The sequence below is a fragment of the Labeo rohita genome, chromosome 14 (genome assembly GCF_022985175.1).
Source record: "Labeo rohita strain BAU-BD-2019 chromosome 14, IGBB_LRoh.1.0, whole genome shotgun sequence".
Classification (NCBI taxonomy): Eukaryota; Metazoa; Chordata; class Actinopteri; order Cypriniformes; family Cyprinidae; genus Labeo; species Labeo rohita.
Window position 1 is genome coordinate 32,713,927 of NC_066882.1, and position 16,574 is coordinate 32,730,500.

General features: G+C 37.2%; 1 protein-coding gene across 2 annotated transcripts; it reads right to left on the reverse strand.

Moving 5' to 3' along the window:
- Nucleotides 1-19: 19 nt before the first annotated feature.
- polr1d (RNA polymerase I and III subunit D) lies at nucleotides 20-16,336 on the reverse strand. 2 transcript variants are annotated; one of them, XM_051128096.1, is made up of 5 exons: nucleotides 16,179-16,336; nucleotides 4,947-5,044; nucleotides 4,608-4,684; nucleotides 1,210-1,292; nucleotides 20-526 (listed from the first exon to the last, which is right to left on the reverse strand). In XM_051128096.1, exons 1-5 carry the CDS (start codon nucleotides 16,257-16,259, stop codon nucleotides 482-484), a joined length of 384 nt encoding a protein of 127 aa, XP_050984053.1. In that variant the 5' UTR covers nucleotides 16,260-16,336; the 3' UTR covers nucleotides 20-481. The 2 variants fall into 2 exon arrangements, with proteins under 2 accessions (XP_050984053.1, XP_050984054.1); XM_051128097.1 differs by lacking the exon at nucleotides 16,179-16,336 and adding an exon at nucleotides 6,666-6,792.
- Between the last annotated feature and the right edge of the window lie 238 nt (nucleotides 16,337-16,574).

Here is a 16,574-nt window from a genome sequence, read left to right on the forward strand (position 1 = left end):
GGAATGAAGGCTTGCGAAAGACATTTCACATTCTGATTTTATTGTTTAGGAATGTTTGATATCAGAATGAATCATCTGAGATCACAGCACCTGTGTCTCTCACTTCGTCATAATGATGACGTATACTGTATATGATGCATCAGATGTTAAAGCTAATAAATATTAATCAACGACATCTGTGATTTTTAAACAGTTCAAAAATGTATTTCATTTAGAATATATTTTCATATGGACAATACTGGTTATGCTCTATTGCTAGTTTGAAACTCATCACACTAGCAAAAACCATTCACCGATGTTCATGAACGCAAGAAAAAGGGTAATAATGATATACAAAATCATACATACACATTTTTTAAAAACAAAATAAGAGGAAACGGAAGGAACCATCCGTTATTTAATGAAGAGCAGCACATGCTCCGGTTCCTACATTCATTCATTCATTGATCCTGAGCGTCCGGCACGGCACGAGTGCTGATCTTCACGTCATTGATTCTTCGTTATCCTTGAACGCTTTCATCCGTGTCTGTTTCAATCAAGATCAGAGACAAACACAACATTTGAGTCTTGTAATGATACAATACATTTGCAAATAACTCCTGAATCAGTGTCTTGAAAATAGATATGACCAATATAATATTTCATGATATTTAATTCCATGATATAATTATTTTACTTATTTTAATTTACAAACAACAGGACAAATACAATAGAACAAATATACTAATTAAGCTACATTTTAAGTACAATAGGTACCTAAAGTGTTATTTATTTAACGCATAGTAACAAATACCACAGAAATCAAATAATCAAAATAAAACACTGCACAGACTTTGAAATAAACAAGAACTGATTCTTATTTATGATACAAAAGTGCTTCAGCTTCATCTTCTGTTGATTATGACACAGACACAGGTTTATTTAGGCGCCTGTCACTTTAAGACTGAATGCACAGATCTAAAATACTGACACGTTTTCTTTCTCAACTGACTGTGTGCACTTCAGACATGTCAGGGATTCCTAAATAAACAAATAAATACTTTTATTATGAAACAGCACGACAATGTCACACTTTAGATACGACAATGCAAAAAGTGTGCCATAGTCAAATTTTTGCCTGTACGTCACCCGCCCCGGGAGGAAACCACACTCTCCTCACACACAGAGACTGATGGGGTTGATGGAGTGTGTGTCTGTGTCCAGTCTCACCTCAAACGTCTGCAGCACATGTTTGCACACTTCAGTCAGGTTGTTCAGTCCATTACGCAGAGGTTCAGATGCTGGAACTCCATCTGCACAACATTGATCAGAGAAATAATGAACACAGCGCTCCAGTTCTCTTCACTGAATATAAAGAACATGCTCAAACTGACATGCGGCATTCAGTCATATCCGGGTCTGAGTTCTGCACGCTTCAATATTACAAGAGTGATTCTTAATTAGGAAAACTTTTGTCCACTACAATGACTTTATAGGGTTACTCCACCCCCAAATAAAAAATTGTCAGTAATCACTTACCCCCATGTTGTTGCAAACCCGTAAAAGTTTCATTCGTCTTCGGGAACACAATTGAAGATATTTTGGATGAAAACCAGTAGGTTTGTGACTGTCCCATTGACTGCCAAAGTAAATACCACTGTCAAGACCCAGAAAAGTATGAAAGACGTCGTCAAAATAGTCCATCTGCCATCAGTGGTTCAATCAGAATTTTACGAAGCTACGAGACTAACAGCTTAATCCAACAATTCCTCTCCTCTGTGTCACCGTAGCACCATTTCTGAGAAAATCTGCTGGACACAAACTGTGTACGCTGTTCTGTGTCAGCCGCACCACACGGATTCGTCTTCTACATTTATTTACACTTTTATTCAAATGAAGCGTATCCGCATGACGCTGTTGACACAGAACGCCATACGCAGTTTGCATCCACGGATACTTTACAAAATGGTAATTGTTGAATATAATTATTATTTTTGTTTTCTTTGCGTACAAAAAGCATTCTCGTAGCTTCATAAAATTCAGATTGAACCACTGATGGCAGATGGACTATTTTGACAACGTCTTTCATACTTTTCCGGGTCTTGACAGTGGCATTTACTTTGGCAGTCAATGGGACAGTCACAAACCTCCCAGTTTTCATCCAAAATATCTTAAAGACGAAGACGAAGACGAAGAAAGCTTTTACAGGTTTAGAACGACATGGGGGTAAGTGATTAATGACAACATTTTCATTTTGGAATGGACTAACCCTTTAACATAAAAAAAAGCTTAAAAATACTGACAAATAATTTGTGAATTTTGTTTTAAATAGTGATGAATTACATTATTCATTACTACGATTATTAAAACTTCCTTTGAGTTCGTCACCTACCCAGACTTTTAGCTTCTCATCTATTATCAATTTATAAAGTCTTAAAGCAATTTCTAAATGCTATTTCTAACACATTTTTTAATTTGTTTACTTGGTAATTTGGTTCAGGGCTCCCACTCTTTCATGAACACCGGATTCAAGGACTTTTCAAAGCACCATTTATTTTATATCAGACATCTATCACATTTACATGCCAGACTACGTAGCGTCATGAAAGACCTCTTACAGTACTTAACATTTCACTTAACATTTACATTAAAAACTTTAGAGTAACAAGGTTTTGAATGTGTAGGTTTCATAAATTTAGACCATTTTGAGCAGTCGTGTTCAAAGGAATTTAGAATTTCTCAAATATTGATAAAAATATTTGAAGAGTTCAGATGCAAAACCAGCTAAAAGCCATCTCGGTCAGAAATGACATAATGATAGTGAGTGAATGCTCCTGACACGTTATACGTCCATCAAATACTTTTACTTCAAACTCGCTAAAATTCCAGCCTCAGCTCAATCAGAAGTACCAGTACTTTCATAGAAACCTACACAAAGTAGCCAGAGAGAAATGCTCATTTTAGAGAACGATGGATTTACAGGCTTTTGCATCTGAACTCTTCATATATTATTGCATCAAACTGTTTTTTGCTGTAATTCTTGTAAAAGATTTAAATTTGAAAGAATTTCTCAATTTTTAAATTAATAAAAAATGGTTAAACAGGACTCCACACTTTTGTTTTTAGGAGCACTTGAGGATTTTCAGGTGGTTTAATGAGGCTCAGCGGTCGCATGAGTGCAATGAAATTCATAACTTCTTGTTGAGGTTAATTTTTTAAATATAACATTTTGAATACAGAAATATTAAATGATTTAAATATCAGAAAAATATACTTTAAAATGAAAGTAAAACTGCCAGTAGGAGGCGGGAAGTCACTGATTTTATCACTGAATCGTTCATTGAATTGATTCATTCACGAACGAAGCAAGTGACCGTCTTTATGAATGGGAAACTGAATCAGATTCGTTTAAAAACACCCATTCATGCACAAACGAAACAACGCTGTGTTTGAATGGAGATGCGCTGCAGTTACTTTAGGCTAAATTTTGTTAACGAAAAACAAAATCAGGCAATAGTGTTCAGACAATCACTTAATATTAAGTTCTTGTTTAGTGAACTGTTGTATTAAAATCAGTATCATTTGCAAACTCCTTTAATCAATAAATCCGTCTCTCTCCTTCGTTCTTCGCCATCTTCCATTATAATCACTGCAGCTCATCCACAGACAATCGTTATAGGGACGGGGAGGGACATTTTTACTGTGTAATTAATATAAGCAGCACGACACAGCAGTTTAGATGTAATATTTATACAGAAATGGATAAATATTAATTCTGCTGTTAAAAATAAATAAAGAAACAGTGTAGGACAGTGGTTATTATGTGCAAACAATGGGAAACAATATATTTGCGCAGTGCACACATGTTGTTGTTAAAAAAATAAATAAAAAAAATCTATTCTAATTTTAAGCCTGTGACAAACGCACACATCAACCCGATCACTTTATTTAGCGTTCATGAAAACACTACATTCAGATTCATCAATCGGAATTAATTCAGTCAGATTGAACCAAAAATTGTGCATGTAAACGTAGTTGCGTTCAAGGAATCAACATGTGTCACCACTGCAAAAACATGTACCTTAGAAACCTTTCAAGCTCCTCTCAGCACAAGCACAGATATGCTGACAGAGTCATTTGCACTGATGCTCTTAAGTATTTTTTCATAGTCGCACACAGTAGTTTTCAGTCACAAGTGCACTGCTTCTCCATCGGTTCATGCAGGGCTGAGCACCGTGCGCATCAGCTCGCATGCTAAGATTTTTTTTCTCACGCTACCCCATCTCACCACAATCATTACCGCTGTTGATTTAGTCTTTGACTGCGCATATAGAAACATTTTTAAATAGCACCATTCTACTAAACAAAATTTATTTCTATTTTCAAGGACCTATATTTGTTTTCAAGTACTTTCCAGGCCTTGAATTTATGTGTCTGATATTCAAGTACTTTCAAGAAGTGTGGGAACCGTGTTTGTTAAAAAGTACATGAAAACCAATGCTAAGTTTTGAGTCTGCACAACAGGAAAGGGGGTATTTCAGTAGCATCACATAAATTACAGGTACTTTTACCCACACTAGCAGTCAGACATCAAACACGCTGAGGTGAATCACGAAGCGGTCTCTCACCTCGTGTTTGTATCCGAAAGTTGATTTTGCTTTCTGACGGGTGTGTGATGCTGTATCCACAGAACTCCACGTCCTGACTGCAGAAACAAATCCACACACGAGTCAGACTAAACACTGCAGACACGGACAGTATAAAAGTCAACTGATGTCACTGAATGTGGCTGAATAATGAAGGAAAATCTGAAACCGTGTCCTGAGCAGAAACAGACATGAGTCCCTTTCTGCCATCAGGAACGAGCATGTTTGTATGGTGTATTTACATGGGGAAAAAGCAAGAAAAAAAGAAAAAAAGAAACAGACAATCAAAAAAATCATGTTCAATCACATAGTTCATCTGACCTCTTCATGATCATGTATCTGAGCGAGTTTCCCAGCGTGTGATCTTCTTCATGAAGCACAAACGTCACACAGCCCTCATCTGAGCCGTCCGCCCGCACCTGTGAAAGCAGACGAGCGCTCATATATCGACAGACAGAAACATCGTGAAAAACATCACATTAATACATCTGGACTCCCCAGAGTCCAATACAAGTGTGCAGTAAATGCAGGACTGGGTGATTATGGGCCAAAAATCACACCTCTGTGTGTTTTCTATGAAGTGCTGTTTTCATAAGAGCCTCAATGGTTTTCAGGGCAGAAGAAAAGTGTTGGGTCGTAAATTTCACACAGCTGGGTTTGCAGCAGCAACATGAAGTTTAATTCAGAGATGTGAAGTATATCCACTTTTAGATGACATCCTCTACAGATTAAGCTGCTTTTCTGCTCATCTCAGCTTTTAAATCTGAAAAATCTTTACATAACTCAACGAGAGCTGCAACTAATGATCACTCCGATAACGGACTCATTGACCATTTATTTTTATTAATTGATCAAGTGTATTTAAAAAAATTAAAACTATATTTTCTTTAAATAAAAAGGCTATGAAAACAAACAGTGAATGTACAGTATCTCTGCTATCCATCTCAACTTTAATCATTTGCACATTGAGCGTGTGAGGCTTATGCTTATTTTTAGTTGTACAAAACAGCTTTCAGAGCCGCCTGATCTAGCAAACTGGTATTTACTACATTCTTTGAATGTACTGTTGTAATTACAAACACACCTGTTTTTAGCGCAAATAGTTTTACTGTACAGAAAATCGTGTGCTTCTGCCTGGCAAAATATTGTGAATAACATTATGTGCAAAATAAGGTTAAATCAAAAACACTTGTTTTTTAAAACAAAAGTTAAAATTGCTAAATTAGTTGTCATTAGTTATTGGTTGTTTGTTTTTATTGCCATGTCAGCATCTAAGGCTATCTTCATGGCAAAAACTGAATTAGAGTCATATGAAATTTACAAACACAAAATTAAACAAAAAAAACAAAAAAAATACAGCAGATGAAATTATACAAGATTTTTTTTTCTTTTTAATTAGCATATGATAAAATCTAAAATCTCTACAGGTAAAATCGTACTTATCAAGTCAAATTGTTAAATTGAAAATGTAAATAAATGAAAACATACAGCACTTGATTCTCCACTATAATGATCTCTTTACAGTTACTGCTCTCATAAACACACATTTCATTGTGGTGCCATGTGAAGAATTGAACACTTATATATTAATGTATTGTTTCATGTTACTGTCAGCGCTCTGTTTACAGGTAATATTCATCTACAAATACGATTTTATTTATTTTTTAGAAATCATGTGTTTGTTTTCTGTTTCAGAGGATATTGTTGTGGCCCGTGTTCGCTCATCTGTTACACTGCAGGTTTATATTTTCTTTGAAAGCTACATTATAAAGTTTCTCCACTTTTACACCCGTTACAGGCACTATTATGCGCATCTGTTTTTATTAATATGTATCTGCACTGGTAACCGCTGCCTCAGAAAACACGAGGAAAACACGCACAGATAAACTCACTGTAGTGAGACACGAATCACACGAGGTCATAAAACAGCAAGACTCAGAACTGCCACATTTGACCTAATGTTGTAGAGGACGTGATGTCTTTCATACTGACAGGTCATAAAATCATAAAAACTGAATGCAAGAATTAAGTTGGATTTACCATCTCCAGCGCGTGTTTCTGCGCGGGCTCCGCCATGCTGCCGCTGCGCGTCTAATGCGCATGCGCGGGGTCATCTGGACGCTCAAGTGACTCCACAGCGCCGGAGCAAAACTGATTTCAGCTTTTACTGATGATACATTTTGAGTTGTGAGTTCTAGTTCCAAATAACTTTTTGAAAAAACTAGAGATAGAAAACAATGAAAACAAACGGCTCTCTATTGCGTTGTTGTTCTTCTTCGTCTTCTTTTCAGTGGTTGGCAGGACAGCTTTACTGTTTACTGTTCAATCCCTATTTATTTATTTATTTAATACCCAAACGTTTAAACGTTTAAAACGACATTGTGTGAATCCTTTTTAAAACAACACCTAAAGTGTGTAGTTTCAGTGCAGCAGGGTCTGTGTATGTTTATTCATGTGAAGCAAAAAGGGTCTTATTTTCCATTTTGTTTAAGAATTAGGAAAACAAACAGAATTCCGTGCTGAAATCATTTCTGAATGATTAAAAAAAACAGTTTACAAGTTGAATATCAATATGGTCAGACCTCCTTTACCCCACACTGAAACCAAGGGCCCGTCCCAAAACCCACAGCTGCGGTTTTAACACTTCACCACTGGTCTACTCGATGTCTTTCCTGTATTCATCTCAAGTGTTCCAGTGCGCACGAAGACCACACACGTACAGCTTTTGTTTATGGTGCAGATGCTGATGCTGTAAAAAGATTATTGACACATTTGAAACTAAATGTCTGTTTATTAGTTTGTATGTGACAGGTGTCAGAATTTAACTGTGATGCGTAAGTGATAGTGAAGTAGGTGCAAACATTTTATAAAGACATACTCATCTCTGCACCAATAAAGTGAGCAACACTTAACACTTCACTAGCTAGTGTGGTGTTGGTGTGACATGCGTTGTGCAAGGAAATGCCACTGAAATCAGTAAAAATACCCCCAAAACTCAAGATATGAATTGCAACAAATGAGTAGTTTATGCTTTTTTATTTATAACATAAAACAGTAACATTTGTTTTCAAATGTATTTTCAGGATTATGGGAAGTAATTATACTACGCCATGTACACTCTGCAGTCTCGAGAAGCTATAAGTTTATGTATTAGTTTGACAAGCAATCTTGTACTGCAGTGTGATTCACAGTATGTAACTGCATTGTAAATACTCAAAAAATAAATAAATAAATAAATAAGATAGATATTTCATGCAAACTTGCATGTATATTTATCTGAATATAAGAATTTGACAAGATAAAACACTCATTATGGTCACAGAAAAAAAAAAATCTCCCTTTTATAAAAGTCAAAATTGCTGCTGGAAATGAATTTTTGGTTGTTTTCTGTTCTTGTTATAGTCTAGAATATTAGTGAATGTTAAAGCCCATTGTCTTTTAGATACCATTATGAATTGGTTATTTTCTAGAACCCCTCTGAGTATTAAACACCTGCATCAGTATATAGGAGTTGAAATAAATAAATATGTAAAAAATGCAAAGCTGTTCTAGTACAGTATGAAACTTTTAATGAATAACTATTAGAGGGGTGACTTTTCATTTGAGCATCTGCCCCTCGTGTCTGTGCATATATGTTTGTTTATCTGTTATGACTATTTGTAGCTTTTAAATTATTTGGTTCTCGTGAAATCAAAGTTCTGTCGCTCTTTTACAAGTTATTTTAGTTAGCTTTGCATATCGATTGACTATGGGACCCTTATTGTTTGACTGAAGTCAAAGGCTTTTATTGACAATGAATGAAATCATGTGGCTGTACCGTAGCAGTCACAGACGGTCTGACGGCGCTTCAGTCGCACAGCATGTGCTGCGGGAAATATACTTCAGTATAGAGACGTTACTTCATGCCGAATACTAATTAATTTACTAATTAATAAACGAATTAATATAATCTTCTGTTTAAATGTTATTTCTTGTTTAGTTTTCATTCCTTAAAGTGGTTCAGAGCCGTGCAAGACCCTTCAAAATGTTAATGGTCGACGGCTTGCAGATCTGTTTCTGACAGTGTCAAAGACAGAAGGGAAACTGTGCTAAATGTTCATAATAATTATAAAAAAAGGTACCATAATTAAAATGGTTAACTGAGCGAATGGATCCTTAGAAATCAAGATACAGTGTATTTAGAAACCAAAAATTCTAGGTTTGCACATTGTTTTTTTAGTTCATGGTAATATTAATATATGTTTGCATGCACCCTCATGATGTGATTATAATGAGATTTAGGCAAAACTGCAAATAATCTTTACCTCATGTAAACACAACACTTCGTAGCACCCATAAAATATATGGCATATGTCCATTTTCAAGGAGTCATCGGATGCCCATTTTCCACAAGCTGATACAAGTTGAGAAGTCTATAACAAGCGTTGGTTAAAATTTCTCAGTGGTAGTGTAAAACAACACCCTTTTTACCTTGTCAAAATCAGCCCTTTTCAGAGCGAACCGTTTGGTGCATGTTCCTTTAAATGCTAATGAGCTCTGCTCACCCCGCCCCTCTCTTTCGTGGGGTGACCAGCCGTAATGTTTACTGATTGATTTTGTCAGGAAAAGATGATCTGAGCACTGTTGTGTAACTTGTGGCTTTACTTTACTCTGGCATTACATCCCACCCACATCCCTCTGATCAGCATGCGGTACATTTGACTACTATAATTAAACAGTTTCTTACATACCTGTGTGATTTGATGAAACACAATGTAAAACAATCGTAAATGCGTAACAGAAATTACAATTAGCTTAAGCTACACATGACCATAAATGAGATTAATACAACACTTCTACTTGAATGTCACTATCAATCACTACTGAGTGTTTGTAATAACTTCTGGATTTTGGTTAAATGATGAGGCAGAAATGTGTTAGTAACATTCTAGAAGAATCTGATGTGGAACAGTACACAGTTACAGCAACTTCTGTGGGGTGGGAATCAAATGAATGTAACTAGTAGTGTAACTAATTACTGTTGCCAGAAAGTAATAAGTAAAGTAACAATATTACTTTTGAAAGGAGTAACTAGTAATGAGTGATATATTACATTCTCTGAGTAACTAGCCCAATGCTGATTATTACATTCCAATAACAAAACACCTCAACTGCTCAATCGGAGACATTCTTGTCTTCCCCTGCACCGGAGTCGAAACAATGGCGGTCAGAGTCTGACTGTTCTCAGCTCAGTCAGGGTGGGTCTAAGGTAAGACGGTCCTGTCAATCAACTATCGTAGGAGCGCCCTTGACCTGTGTGACGTCACACCGACAACATGCTGAGAATGGCTTGATTTGAAAAAGGGGATGTTACTTATAAAGACTTAAAGAATTATCATTAGAGGGTGGTTGTGTACATACCCTGCCAACACACATTTATGTCCAATCGACATGTAAAAGCGAGTTTTGCATCCGATGACCCCTTTAAGCACAATAAACAGGCATATAAACATCTCTACTATAAAAGTCTTTACTCTGCTTATTGGAGATAAAGGTGCACATGTAAACGTAAACAGTGTTTGACGTCTTTCTTTACAATACAAAACTGTGTGATTTACAGATGCATCTCCAAGATGTCTGTTGCAGAATGTTTTATCTGGAAATAATCTGTTTTGTACATTTAGCCATTTAGCAGATACTCTATCCAAAGCGTGTTACAAATGAGGACAAAAGAAGCAATCAAAACCAGCAATTCTGTCAGGACCACTGTCGTCAAAATGCCAGACAGCTGGCATACAGTTTGGTTTGGCGGCATGGTTCTGTTTTGAGCAAAATGCAGCATGTCCTGAATGAGCAGGGAGAGCAGCAATAATATCATAAATTGTATGTCATCTTTTATGTCATATTCTTAACCTTCTATTAAGTGTATTATTAATATATGAAAGAAAGCAATAAATGATGGCCAGATTAAACGATACTTGCAGATTTACACTAAAATCGCCAGTAGGTGACAGCAGTCACTGTCTTAATGAGCGAGGCATCGCTTCTTTCATTCATTCATTCACTCTGCAAGGAAGTGGCTGTAGTTATGAATGGGTTATTCGTTGGAACTATAGTTTGTTGTAAAATAACAAAAAATATTGACAATATTGTGTTTAAAATGTAGACTACATTTAAAATGTTCACTTAATATTACCTTTTGTTGAACTGGTCAGCATTATACTCAACATATAGTCATAATTAGTCAACATTTGCAAACTTTTGGATATTCAGAGGAAATTGTGTTCTTGCTTGTATTTTAAACATGAGAAACAATAACTCGCACAGGGCACGTTATTGAATAAAAGAGTTTCTTAAATCGATCTCTGTTTACAGTCTGTGTCAATATTTATTCTTCATGCTATTAAGTGCTACAAATCTACTTTAAAAATACAATGAACAGCAGTGTGATTTGCTAAAGCAGCATACTTGTGGGCGTCCTATCATACATACGCTGCTGTTGTGGATGCAGTCAGTTTTGACGCAAAAGATGAGCTAATTTGATGTCCTTTGACCATTTACGACACTGCAGTTTCCTATTTTATACTAAAAGCAGTGTTACTATAATAACACTGTATTATATGGAGTATGTATTATACAGCGTTTAGTATAATACATACTCCGTTTTAATGTTGCTTTAAATTGGGGTGGAATTAAACAAATGACAAAGCTCAGCATTTGTTTGCATACCAGCAGGTACGTACAAGCAGGTCTAGCACAAACATGATACTGAACACTAGGTAAGCCTTAGCAAGCAAGGAAAATCCCAATATTGTGATAGCGTTAAAGCAAGACCTTCTGAAATAGCATAGACTGGGGCAGCATGTCCTTACAGAAGAGGAAAAGCAGCAAAGGGTGCTCTTCTTTAATAAGAAGCTGAGGCTGTCACAATACAACCAATGGCCTAAGCAACCGCTTGCTTAGCAAACAACATTTACTGAATAACTAGCCTTAAAATATGAGCAATATTTAAGGATACCATATTTGCCAACATAGCATTAGGAAATGACAATGAAATAAATAATAGCTTAGCTTTGTGAAGATATTCAGAGATAAATAAAGGGTGAAATGGCCATCCCTGGTGAAAAAAACAGCATATGCTGGTTAGTTATGTTTTGATGCTGGTTTATGCTGGTCTTAGCTGGTCATGTTGCTGGTCAAGGACCAGCATAAACCAGCAAAGGACTAGCTTAAACCAGCATCAAAGCATACCTAACCAGCATCCCAGCATCAAAACATAGCTACCAGCATATGCTTTTTTTCATCAGGGATGGCATTGCAGTTATTATGTGGATGCTTTTAACCCTACTTGATATCTTGCTTGCAGCGGGCAAAGCAGATCTCGTGATGCAGGCACATTAGCAGAACTCAGCGAAAATTGCGGGCATCACGGGCAAAGTGTTTACATCATGATGTGTCGTTGCAAGGAGCAGTGCTTGCTCAGGTCATTTTCAAGTCCATCAGCTAATATCAATCAACACGGCGAATTCACGTTTGAGTTCAAGAAATCGAATCTGGTGAGAAACTCTGTGGGAAACGAACCCCTGTTGCGAAATCCTGATTGAACGCTTACAGAGAACGAGATCACAGACTATGTGCTTTGCTCCTGAGCAAGCGACAAAGCTGCTGAATAATACTGAATAGAGCTTATATAGGAATGCCATGATAGGTGTTGTATTCCTATAGGTAGATGTGATCAGCTGAGAGTCAGCTGATGTGAGCTTGACTCATATGACCTGCCAGAACTAACAGGTTTGTTCGACTTAATGCAGTGCTGCACAGCTCGATCAAATTCTGACTTGAAGCAGTCCGACTTGAGGCGGCACCGACGCCTCGTGACTGTCACGTGTGGCATCAAAGTACCGCCATAGCGATTCGAGAGCAGCGGCTGACTCAGCCGGCGCAGTTTCTTCAGAGCGGCTGCAGGAGCTCTGATGACCACATGGCTGTTTCACGATTGGCCAGATTCACCGCATGACAACGATCACGTGTGTTTTGGGTTTATTCTAACATCCTCAAGTCCGATAATGCTGACAAATCTGTGTTTTTAGAACAGTAAAAGTGTTTTTACTGTAGTCGCAATGTTAAATTGAGTCACATTTATTCATAAAACACTCATAAAAGCATATATAACCCCACTTTATTAGTATTTAAATAGTATATGTTTATGTTGATCATTATTCTTGTTCAGATGGCGCTGTATTAAGCAGTATATGAAACGTGTTTCTGTTGTTCTGATAAAAACACTTTTGAAAAGTCTGTGTATTTGATAAATATTGCTTTTAAAGGGGTCATCAGATGCAAAGTTCACTTTTACATGTTGTTTGAACATTAATGTATGTTGGCAGTGTATGTACAAATCTACCCTATAATGATAAAAATCCATGCAGTGCAATTAATCTGTAAAAATAATATCCCCTTTTTCAAATCGAGCCGTTCTCAGATGCCTGTGGCGTCACATGACAGAGGCCGCTCCCACTATAGTTGAGTGTCTTACCTCAGATCAGCTGTAACAGTCCAGTAACTTTCCTTGTTTCGATGCCGGAGCAGGGATGTAAGTTAGACAAGGATATCTCCGACTGAGCGATTGAGATGTTGTGTTGCTGGATGTAATAATGAACATAGTGGTCGTCATTTACTCCCGACATCTGAGCTGCTGAAGATGCAGTGGATTACGTTTGTTTGTGAAGGGAATGCGCCTCCCGATCTACATATATCCGTCTGTGTTCACGCGAATCATTCATGATCCAGCTTCACTTACAGCAGAAGTGAGTATATGTTTTTTTTTTTTTAATGAATCTTTCCATATAACATGGTAGTTAGGAAGTTTAGCAGATAAGCACGGCTAAATGCGTGTAAATGCGGCTAAAGTAAACAGGCTCGTCACTCCACAGAGAGAAGAGAGGGGCGGGGCGAGCAGAGCTCATTTGCATTTAAAGCAGCCTCGACCAGAATGAGATGATTTTTGCAGAGCTGATTTTGACAAGGTAAAAAGGGTGTTGTTTTACAAAACCATTGAGAATTTTTAACCAAAGTATATTAGAGACTTTCATTAAGACCCTAAAGAATCATATCAACTTGTGGAAAATGGGCATCCGATGACCCCTTTAATTCACTTCATTTGTGATAAAGCATGAAAACACCGTGAGAGCTTCACCAACGAAAGCAGAAAGTGTCTGACTTGACTGTTTTCAACTCTGCCCCGACTGCTCTCGGCTATTCTTGTTGATCGCCATCTGTAACCGTAGATGAAGTCAAACACACCTAATGCTTTATGCTTAATTGATATGCAAGCGAGCAATAATATAATGCATATTATAAATATCAATAATTTGCAAGTGCTATGACAAGTACACATGCAAGGTTTTTTTAATAAAATAAATAAAAAGAAAACAAGTAGATTGAACTGAAAAAGAATAGAGAAAGTTAGTGTTAGAGGTTGTTTAGTGAATAGAGTGCAAATGTTAGAGGGTCACATTTTTTTACTTCTTTTTAAATAAAAAAAAGAAAATATAGAATAGAGAGTGCGGGTCAAATAAATATGGCTAATAACAAATATGATTTTAAAAGCAGTTTTACATACATTGTTTACATGTCTAATAATTATCTACGTAAATATATTAAAAACATAAAAAACCCAAACAAACAAACAAACAAAAAACACTCATCAAAAGTCAGGGTAGACATTTAATGTAAAATAAAACCAGTTGAAAAGAAATGGTAAACAATAGTAAGCTCTAGCCACAAGATGGCACTAAAATAATCCAAACTAATTTAACTGGAATGAACAAACATTAACATGAAGGAATGGACTGCCAAAATAACAGCTGGCTTTTTGTTCCAAAATGTAATATTTCGCTCAAATTTCTTTTTAGCTTTTCAGTTGACATGATCTGTTAAATCTTGCAATGAATTTGTATGTTAGCCAGAAGCAACAGTTTTAAAGGAACACTCCACTTTATTTTGAAAATAGGCTCATTGTCCAACTCCCCTAGAGTTAAACAGTTGAGTTTTACCATTTTCGAATCCATTCAGCCGATCTCCAGGTCTGGCGGTAGCACTTTTAGCATAGCTTAGCATAGACCATTGAAGCTGATTAGACCCTTAGCATCTCGCTCAAAAATGACCAAAGAGTTTTGATGTTTTTCTTATTTAAAACTTGACTCTTCTGTAGTTACACCATGTACAAAGACGGACGAAAATGAAAAGCTGTGATTTTCTAGACCGTTATGGCTTGGAACTATACTCTCATTACGGCGTAATAATCAAAGAATTTTGTTGCCTTCCCCATGGTGCAGCAGGCGCAATGATATTACGCAGCCGTCAACTCTGCATCTACACAAACGTAGTGCCGGTCACTTGCAGGTGCTGCGTAATATCATTGGCCATGGTACGGCAGCAAAGTTCCTTGATTATTACGCTGGAATGAGAGGATAGTTCCTAGCCATATCGACCTAGAAAATCGCAACTTTTCATTTTTGTCTTTCTTTGTACACAATGTAACTACAGAAGAGTCAAGTTTTAAATAGGAGAAAAAATATCGTCATTACATATGGTCATTTTTGAGTGAGGTGCTATCGGTCTAATTAGATTCAATGGTCTGTGCTAAGCTATGCTAACAGTGCCACCGCCAGACCCGGAGATCGGCTGAATGGATTTGAAAACGGTAAAACTCAACTGTTTAACTCTAGAGGAGTTGGACAATTTTCAAAAAAAAAAGTGGAGTGTTAGTGTAAGTTAAACACGTGTTGATGATGGATTTTTTGATGGATCGTGAACTGATGGGCTGGAGTGGTGTGAATTGCTTGTGGATTATTGTGATGTTTGGACTCTCATTCTGACGGCACCCATTCACTGCAGAGGATATATTGGTGAGACAGTGATGGAATGACACATTTCTACAAATCTGATGAAGAAACAAACTCATCTGCATTGTGGATGATGGGTTGAGGGTGATTGGCTGGTTTCCAGCACTCCCAGTGGCTTATTTTACAGACAATTCAGCATTGTGTGATTAATTTGCAAAACAACGCCTTCATCTTACGCCCTCATCTCCACAAACCAGATCGACCAGATTTCTGAAATGGAAACCGGGGACATTTCCTAGTTCAGAGGTCAAACATCCTTTCAGTCTCACTTGTGGGGTGAAAACAACGTGCTTCCGTTTATGAAACTGACTAAAAATGGTGCTAGATACAGAGAAAAAAATGCAACGCCTCAAACTGTGGGAAGGTTTTGCAAAGGTGCGAAGAGCTCAACTTCTCAAAGTGAGAGTGCACAAACAGGAAACCGTTTTTCATTTGGCATGTGCCCCAATATTTCCAGCCTTTCTTGTGAGATTTGCAACTGAATCGTAGACAGGAAGGTGAAGAAGAATAACTAAGAATTGAAAAAAAAACAATAGATGCTACAAAAGATGGTGAGAAAACGCTATAACGGTTGGCTTTTGCACGCATCAGATAGAGACAGGGAGCTGCAGCCACAGATGTTTACAGTTTAACCACATTTCTTGCAGAAGACACACAAAACACATACCGTGTTCACGTCGACGGCTCTTTCCACATGACCTGTGCTAGTGGCATGGATGTGCTGCAGCCCACAGATCATACGTGTCATGTAGAGCGATCAGCCCTGCAGTGCAGAAGTGCGAGATTGCGCTGCTTGGTGTTAATAGTCCAAACCTCATGAGTGGAGAAAGTCAGACAGAGAGGCGGGAGTCAGCGTAGAGTAAATGTGTCTGTTTGCTACAGGCACAGACAGAGGCACACATTAAACACCCTCATCCCTCTGAAGTGTTGCATCACCAACACCTGAACCACAGACCACCTCACACATGAATGACACGTGTCTCTAGTTTTTACTTTCAGTTTGATGCGTTCACAAAAATGTGCACGGCATTTAATCAATTGCAGTAGTGTTTTGTTGTCTAAA